This window comes from Salvelinus alpinus, chromosome 12 (genome assembly GCF_045679555.1).
Source record: "Salvelinus alpinus chromosome 12, SLU_Salpinus.1, whole genome shotgun sequence".
NCBI lineage: Eukaryota > Metazoa > Chordata > Actinopteri > Salmoniformes > Salmonidae > Salvelinus > Salvelinus alpinus.
In genome coordinates, this window is record NC_092097.1 from 36148415 (window position 1) to 36157605 (window position 9191).

The 9191-nt window shown below is 47.7% G+C and overlaps 1 protein-coding gene across 1 annotated transcript; it reads left to right on the top strand.

Annotated features, from left to right (window-relative positions):
- Positions 1-3547: 3547 nt before the first annotated feature.
- Positions 3548-8856, top strand: LOC139536004 (kelch repeat and BTB domain-containing protein 12-like). Its single transcript, XM_071336066.1, has 6 exons — positions 3548-3647; positions 4081-5234; positions 5658-5928; positions 6272-6422; positions 6658-6855; positions 7294-8856. The coding sequence occupies exons 2-6, from the start codon at positions 4156-4158 to the stop codon at positions 7461-7463; spliced, it is 1869 nt and encodes a 622-aa protein (XP_071192167.1). The 5' UTR covers positions 3548-3647; positions 4081-4155; the 3' UTR covers positions 7464-8856.
- The last annotated feature ends 335 nt before the right edge of the window (positions 8857-9191 follow it).

Consider the following 9191-nt stretch of genomic DNA (forward strand, 5'->3'; position numbering starts at 1 on the left):
GTATGTGGTTCATCTACAGGAGAGTATATGGTTCATCTACAGTACAGTATATGGTTAATCTACAGGAGAGTATATGGTTCATCTACAGTACAGTATATGGTTCATCTACAGTACAGTATATGCTTCCAGCCAACAGGCAGCATTGAGTATGAGCCACAGGACTACATCTATTTGCAATAAATCAGAAACCCACACACATATTCACACACATTAGACTAGTGCGTGGGTACACACATACACACAGACACACACACATCTTCTGTGCCTTACCTGAAGGACTTTTTTAGCCGCTCGGTTAGGGGAGGCTGTGTCAGATTAGTCCATTCTCTGAGTCAGCTCCTCCAGTTTCTGCTCATCCAGCACATTTCTCTCCACTCTGTAACCCCTAGCCCTCCGCCCCACACCTATACCACCTTGTGGACAAGGTTGGGCTATTTTTTCCTCCCCGTGTAAGTCGCTTGAAGTGCCTGTCAATCCCTCTTTTATACAATATGACTATCTAGGAGGCATTTTCCCACCTCATATTTGATCATTCAAAGTCTTGAAGAGCCACATTTCAGGAAGGCTGGAATGTCCGGACTGCACTCTGGTCATAGGAAAGAGGTGTTCCACCAACAGATTTCTTACAGTGCAAAAGTGATGCTAATGAACCATGAAAACACCAGGCAGCTGTCACGCCCTGACCTTAGAGAGCCTTTTTATGTCTCTATTTGGTTTGGTCAGGGTGTGATTTGGGTGGGCATTCTATGTTCTTTATTTCTAGGTTTTGTATTTCTTTGTTTCTGGCCGAGTGTGGTTCTCAATCAGAGAAAGCTGTCTATCGTTGTCTCTGATTGGGGATCATACTTAGGCAGCCCTTTTCCCGCCGTCTGTGTGGGATCTTGTTCTTTGTTTGTGTGCAGGGAGTTTGCACATTGAAGCTGTTCGGTTGTTGTTATTCTTTATTGTTTTGTCCTTTCTAAGTTTCACTTCGTTATTAAATGATGTGGAACTCAAAGAACGCTGCGCCTTGGTCTCTTTCTTCCGACGGCACCCGTATCAGAAGATCCCACCACAAAAAGACCAAGCAGCGTTTCTTGGAGGAGTGGACATGGGAGGAGATAATGGAAGGCAAGGGACCCTGGGCACAGGCGGGAGAATATCTCCGTCCTAAGGAGGAGCTGGAAGCAGCTAAGGCGGAACGGCGACGCTACGAGGAGTTGGCTCAACGAGGTGTGCACGAGAGGTAGCCCCAGAATATTTTTGGGGAGGGGCACACGGGGAGATTGGCGGAGTCAGGTTATAGACCTGAGCCAACTCCCCGTGCTTACCGTGGGGAGAGAGTGACCGGGCAGGCACCATGTTATGCGGCTCTGCGCAGTGTGTCTCCAGTGCGCACTCATAGCCCGGTGCGCTATATTCCAGCTCCCCGCATCGGCCGGGCTAGAGTGGGCATCCAGCCAGGACGGATGGTGCCGGCTCAGCGCATCTGGCCTCCAGTGCGTCTCTTCGGTCCAGGACATCCTGCGCCGGCTCTGCGCACCTTGTCTCCGGTGCGCTCTCACAGCCCAGTGCGTCCTGTGCCAATGCCCCGCAGTTGCCGGGCTAGGGTGAGCATCCAGCCGGGAGGGGTTGTGCCAGCTCTGCTCTCCAGACCTCCAGTGCGTCTCCACGGCTTGGTGATGATCCATGGCACGAAGCCTCCAGTGATGATCCATGGCACGAAGCCTCCAGTGATGATCCATGGCACGAAGCCTCCAGTGATGATCCATGGCACGAAGCCTCCAGTGATGATCCATGGCACGAAGCCTCCAGTGATGAGTCATGGCATGAAGATTCCAACGACGGCCTCCAGTCCAGAGACTCCAAAGACGGTCTCCAGTCCGGAGCCTCCAACGACGGTCTCCAGTCCAGAGCCTCCAACGACAGTCTCCAGTCCGGAGCCTCCAACGACGGCCGCCAGTCCGGAGCCTCCAGCGACGGTCTCCAGTCCGGAGTCTCCAGCGACGGTCTCCAGTCCGGGGCCTCCAGCGACGGTCCCCAGTCCGGGGCCCGCAATGAGGGTCCCCAGTCCGGGGCCGGCAGCGAGGGTCCCCAGTCCGGGACCCGCAACGAGGATTCCCAGTCCGGGGCCCGCGACGAGGGTCCCCAGTTGGGGCCCGCGACGAGGGTCCCCAGTCCGGGGTCGGCGACGAGGATCCCCGCACCAAAGGCGCCACCAAAGTGGGGTGAGCCAGAGGTGGAGCGGGGTCTACGTCCCGCACTAGAGCCGCCACCGCGGATAGATGCCCACCCAGACCCTCCCCTATAGGTTCAGGTTTTGCGGCCGGAGTCCGCACCTTTGGGAGAGCCTTTTTATGTCTCTATTTGGTTTGGTCAGGGTGTGATTTGGGTGGGCATTCTATGTTCTTTATTTCTAGGTTTTGTATTTCTTTGTTTCTGGCCGAGTGTGGTTCTCAATCAGAGGCAGCTGTCTATCGTTGTCTCTGATTGGGGATCATACTTAGGCAGCCCTTTCCCTCCTTCTGTGTGGGATCTTGTTCTTTGTTTGTGTGCAGGGAGTTTGCACATCGAAGCTGTTCGGTTGTTGTTATTCTTTATTGTTTTGTCCTTTCTAAGTTTCACTTCGTTATTAAATTATGTGGAACTCAAAGAACGCTGCGCAAAGGTGCGGTCTCTTCCTTCCGACGACACCCGTTACAGCAGCCAGTAGCTGATGACATACTAGTCCTGTCATCTATTACAGACAGCTGTGGTTTAGAGGACAGTGGACAGACAGAGACAAAGGATATGGAAATTATAGATTAACTTCAGTTGGAAAACAACATACTACATATACAGTACATATAGCATTTTCTGATTTACGGCCTACACAGGATATCACAGGGAAATGCCTTCAGTTTTAAAAAACTAACAATTTTGTTTTGCAATACCTGTAGGGTTCATAAGGGTCCTTCATTGCTTTGTTCAGGATGTTCACACCATAGAGATCCTATGCAATTACTAATTCCTAATTCTATGGTTCACACCACCTCAGGTTAAAATTTTAACATCAATCTGTTGAGTGGTATGAACAAAGTATCAGCTGCATCATCGCAAGTTTATTATTATGATTATTATGAATATTGTGATTATTATCATTCAAAATGACTGTAGTCGCTTTAAGAGAGTGACATGAAGAATCCAACCCAGAAGCTGGTTCCATGTGCCAGTCTACAGATACATAAGCCTACACCCTTCCCCCCCAAAATATAGCGATAGCAAAGAATAGCAATCGGGTTGTATTTTACTTGTGAAATTCTAATAGACCATTGCTCAACATTACACAACATTATCATATGTGAGTCTCCTGACATTATTCCGTGTAAAAACAAAATGTGCCCCTCGCCCCTATATGCCTGCTGCCTCTCTGACCCAGTTGCCGTTCCATTGGCCATATCATAGTCTATTTTAGGTGTGTTGCTCAGCTCAGAGGGCCAGGGCATTCAGGCAGGGAAGCGAGAGAAGGGGAAGGTAAACAGTGCTGGGTTTCAGAGAGGATAGCTTGGCCCCCTGTCTCTCTCTGACCACTCTTCCTGGTGCATTCAGCTACATTAACAACAACGCCTGCAGCCTGGCTGACTGAGGAACCTGATGGTCTACTGGAATAAGAGGATTCCCACTGATCGGTAGGACAGGATGAAATAGGCTTGACTACTGTGTGATCAAAGGGCAAAATAATCTCTAATAACACTAAAGGGCGTAAGACTTTAGTAACATAATGCATAGTGGGAGATGATACTGATTAGTGTTTAACATGGATCCCTGGTTTCACAGAGGCAAGCAGGGCATGGACATGCTTTAGTTGCTGTACTGTTATGCTGTGGTGTATGTGTCAATATGGGAAATTAGAATTCCAGTAAGAAATGTTCGTCACACTTACTGATTTATATTGACAAGGTCAGAACTACAAATTTGAAGATAAGGAATGTCTTTTTAACTATCAAATATTCACAAAATGACTTAGATTACAAAACTCTACTCAACATAAATGTAAACAATGTACTGGGGTCTTGATCATATCAACATTGAACTTGTGTTTCTTTCTTTCTATACTTTCAGATAAAGAACCTATTTACATTTTTCGTAATTTTTTTCTAAGTTAAGTTATTACTGTTGAATAGACATTAGATCCAAATGGATCTGAGAGCTAAACATAGTCTGGGTCTTCTGGACCAGCTGAGGAAGATGAGGGAGACAGAGAAGCTGACAGATGTGGTGTTGGTGGCTGAGGACATCAGCTTCCCCTGCCATCGCGTGGTCCTCTCAGCCTTCAGCCCTTACTTCCGGGTCATGTTCACCTGTGGCCTGCGGGAGTGCAGTACTAGGGAGGTATTTCTGCGTGACACCCCAGCCGATAGCCTGGGTCTATTGTTGAACTACATGTACTGTTCTGAGCTCCCACTCAACAACGCCAATGTACAGGGGGTGTCCGTTGCCGCCTTCCTTCTACAGATGGACGAGGTATTCAACCGCTGCCAGAGCCACATGAGGGAGAACATGGACGCTTCCAACTGCCTCGGGGTGTACTACTATGCCCGCGACCTTGGAGCCGAGGAGCTGGCCGACCATGCCCAGAGATACCTACGGACGCACTTCGTTCAGGTGTGTATGAGCGAGGAGATTCTAGAACTAGAGGCCCATAAACTGGGGGCGCTGCTGAGCTCCGACGACCTCAACGTGTCACGGGAGGAGACCATCCTGGATGTGGTGCTGCGCTGGGTCAGACAGGACACTCTAGGAGATGGGGTGGAGGACGGGCGGAGTAGACACCTGGCTGAGCTCTTGAGGAAGGTGCGCCTCCCCCTGGTGGCCCCTGACTACCTGAAGGAGACCATGAAGAGGAATATGTCCCTTCTGGCAGATGCAGAGTGTCTGGGGATGATGGAGGAGGCTCTGGAGGCCACTGGGATGCACCCTGCAGTTGCTCCAAGGAAACTGAAGCTCCGCTATGGGATGGAGACCACAGATTTGCTACTTTGCATCGGCAACGAGGGCGGAGGGATCCGATCGCGGTATGGAAATTATTCAGAACGCAGCTTCTGCTATGCCCCCTCCACGGGCCGGACCTACTATATCACATCCCCGCGCTACGGAGATGTTCTGGGAGTCGTGTGTGCCGGGGTCGTCACCGAGGGCAACGAGATTGTGGTGGCTGGGGAGGCAGGGGTGAGGAAAATGGCCAGGCAAACGGACAGGAATGTGGAGATATTCAGGTAGGAATCTGGAAGAACGGTGTCATGAGCTTTGTGTGTTTGAATGAGATCATCAGCAGTAATAAACCTATTGGTCAGTGATGAGAGTGGCATACTGTGGCCAGGTAGTGCGTGTATGTAAACAACGTCACTCTGCTTGCTTAGCGAGTACCACTTCCTCCTGATTCGGCTCACACGAGGCTTGAACCCAGGGCCTCTGCCTTGCTAGCACACGTGACCGCCCTCCTGAAGCTTCTTACCAGTCTGTGCCACGCGAAAGCTAGCCATTCGCTGGTGCAAGTGGGGACACTTTAGACTGCTACATGTAGACAGGTAGAATGTGTGGTCAGGTGAGAATGATGGTCAGCACCCCTGTGTTTATTTTAGCATGCTAGAGTCTGACTAAAACCACTGTCCCTGACTTGTCTGTGTTGTCCTCCTCAGGTACAGGGTGGAGGCCCAAGGGACCTGGGAGCACCTGAGCTCAGCTGAATACCGAGACTCATACGCACTGGGGGCGCTGGGTGATACTATTTACCTGCTGGGAGGCCAGATGAAGCTGAAGAACCAGTACCTCATCACCAACTGTGTGGAACGCTGGTCCCTGCAGGGTGGGCCCTGGCGTAGTGCCGCCCCGCTACCCATGCCACTGGCCTATCATAGCGTGGTCCATCTGAAGGACCGCCTCTACGTGCTCGGGGGTCGAACTCCACAGGTAATGGACTAAAGAGAAGGGGTTTGATATACAGTAAAATGAATAGTCAGTCAATGCTACTCTGTCTTATGTTTGTGTTTGTGCGTTTGTGTGTGTCTGCGTGTGTGCAATGTGTGGGCAGGTAGGCCAAGGGGCATTTCACATTTGTTTAATTCAGTCTCACAACATCCATGTATTTTTGGAGTCCCTCACTCTCACTCATGTACACACTATGCTTGAGGCTGTGAGGCCTTGAGAGCAGATCTATCTGTGTCAGTATGTGACTGTGAGCCTGCTCTCTATGCCCTCCTCCTTCTCTAAACTCTGCACCTGTCCTGTCCTGTCCTGTCACTCCCCATGGCAGTCCTGGCGGATGGATGACGAGCCAGACCGCTTGAGCAACCGTCTGTTGGAGTATGACCCTGAGACAAACAAGTGGACAGAGCTGGGTCCCATGAAGCACTCTAAGTACCGCTGTAGTGCTGTGGTGCTCAATGGGGAAATCTACGTGATGGGTGAGATTTAAAAGATAAACAACACATAGGCTGTTTGTTTTTTAGCACATTGCTTTCATTAGTTTCATGATGGTCATGGCGATGATGGTCACTTCTCCTAGAGAAACCCCTCAACTCCCCTCAACATAAATAGTATGTTTGGACAGATCAGTTTAAGAGTTTTTGAAAGTAGTACCTGACAACACAAGAAGTAAATGTCTCAGTACACGAAAACAACCCAGTTGTGTTCTAACAGGGGGCATCGGCTGTGAGGGGGTAGATCGTGGGCAGTCCCGTCGTTGCCTTGATGCTGTGGAGATCTACAACCCCGATGGAGACTTCTGGAGAGATGGGCCCACTATGCCCTCTCCGCAGATATCCCTACGCAGCAATGCCTCCAACGCCGGTGTGGTGGGGGGCAAGCTATATGTGTGCGGATACAACAAGGGAGCTGGTAACTAAACCCACTTTCCTTTCCACTGTTCATAAAAATTAGAAACCCACACACTGCTCTTACTAGTATCACTTAATTTTACTGAAGCTTACGTGTCAGCCTCTTGGCCTTCGCCAGAGCTTTGAAGGTCAACACGTAATCTTCAATAAAATTAAGTGATACTAGCAAGAGCAGTGTGCAGGTTTCTCTTTTCTTTGAAGTTATCGCATTATTCCCGTGCACCTGCAGCAAGTGCCTTTTTTTACTTTCCACTGTTCGAAAAACTGATATCACGTGGGACTTGTTTGAGTAAACGATTACCTGTCCTTTTAAGAACTAAACAAGTTGACTGTAGCTGAAGGCTGTTTAATTTTATTGCCACACCACTCTTTAAAATGCCTGATTCTAATAGTGACAAAAATTATATTCCTGGCCTATGCCAATCCCTGTGTCCCTCAGATTGTCATGAGGACATAATCAAGGACATCCTGGAACTAGACCCATGGGAGAACTGCTGGACCGTGGTGGCCCGCCATGTTCTGATGCATGATGCCTACGACGTCTGCTTGGTGGCAAGCCTCAATCCCCGGGAGCTCATGTCTCCCCCGGCAGACCTAGTAACTCAGTGACACCCACCCATCCTAAGGGTCCCATTCTTATCTAAGAGCAGCTTGGGCAATAAAGATTTTTTCTGAAAACTGAGAGCTGATAATATTGAGCAAGACCTTTCCGCTGCTGTGGGCCAGGAGTGAAAATGCAGTAGTGCTGGCTGATCCTGGTGATGCTTGTTGGTTTATTGAGACGCATTTGATCTCTCGTGACATTACAGTTAGTGTTTGAAGCCCTGACCTGAGTGGGGCACTGCACAAAATCCAACTCTGCACTTGTCTTGAACTGTATATGAACTACTAACTTGCACATTTAGAAGTAGACATTGTATCTATCTTCAATGAATATCATACCTTAGTGGGTTTTATGGCACAGCTTGTAAATATAATTGTTGTGATTTTGTATCTCGTTGTAAAATGCCTCTGGCTATCTCTAGAATTTTGGAAAGTAAACCATAGACAGGTCCTTCACAATCTAGTGATTTTAAATCAATCATTCACTGCTTTTTGCTCTTTACATCTGTGTTCAAGATTATATTTTTGTCATGCAAATAAAGCTTACATACAGTGCCTTGCAAAAGTATTCACCCCCTTAGCGTTTTTCCTATTTTGCTGCATTACAATCTGTCATTTAAATTGATTTTTATTTGGATATCATGTAATGGACATACACAAAATAGTGAAATGAAAAAAATTACTTACTAATAATTTTACTGAAAAGTGGTGGGTGCATATGTATTCACCCCCTTTGCTATTGTTGGAATCGGCTAAACTTTGAACATTGAGATATTAAATAAATGAGAGAGACGAAGCCTTGAATAGAAAGAATCTGAAACCTGTTTCAGTCTTCCAGAGATTTGAGACAGAGACGGAGGTTCACCTTCCAGCAGGACAATGACCCTAAGCATACTGCTAAAGCAACACTTGAGTGATTTAAGGGGAAACATTTAAATGTCTTGGAATGGCCTAGTCAAAGCCCAGACCTCAATCCAATTGAGAATCTGTGGTATGACTTAAAGATTGCTGTACACCAGCGGAACCAATCCAACTTGAAGGAGCTGGAGCAGTTTTGCCTTGAAGAATGGGCAAAAATCCCATTGGCTAGATGTGCCAAGCTTATAGAGACATACCCCAAGAGACTTGCAGCTGTATTTGCTGCAAAAGGTGGCTCTACAAAGTATTGACTTTGGGGGGGTGAATAGTTATGCACGCTCAAGTAGTTTTTTTGTCTTATTTCTTGTTTGTTTCACAATAAAAAATATTTTGCATCTTCAAAGTGGTAGGCATGTTGTGTAAATCAAATGATACAAACCCCCGAAAAATCTATTTTAATTCCAGGTTGTAAGGCAACAAAATAGGAAAAATGCCAAGGGGGGTGAATACTTTCGCAAGCCACTGTACAATTGAGTCTTAATCATGTATTTGTGGAAATACTTCAAATGGGAAGGAACAATGTCGCTACCTCGCTCTCCAACCAAGTTTAGAAACCCTGTACAGTACTATACAAAACATTAGGAATACAAATGATATTGTCATGTCAAATGTTTGTGCTATTTGTCAAGCATATAACGCATGTGCCCTTGTGGTTGACTATGACACCATAAGACTTTTACATATCTGGTCTGTTTTGTTGGCAATAATCCACTCAGTGAGTAAAGATAGAAAAAGTTCTCTCCTTTCAACTATTCATCCCACTGCTTCCCTCTTTTCATCCCCTCCTTTTTGTGTGGCCAGATATTCTCTGACCTT

Excerpts from the sequence above, each read along its gene's own strand:
- LOC139536004 (XM_071336066.1), top strand. The coding sequence starts at position 4,156 with ATGGATCTGAGAGCTAAACATAGTCTGGGTCTTCTGGACCAGCTGAGG. Across the intron at positions 5,929-6,271 it reads TCGGGGGTCGAACTCCACAG|TCCTGGCGGATGGATGACGA; the intron begins GTAATGGACTAA and ends TCCCCATGGCAG. Across the intron at positions 6,423-6,657 it reads TGGGGAAATCTACGTGATGG|GGGGCATCGGCTGTGAGGGG; the intron begins GTGAGATTTAAA and ends GTGTTCTAACAG.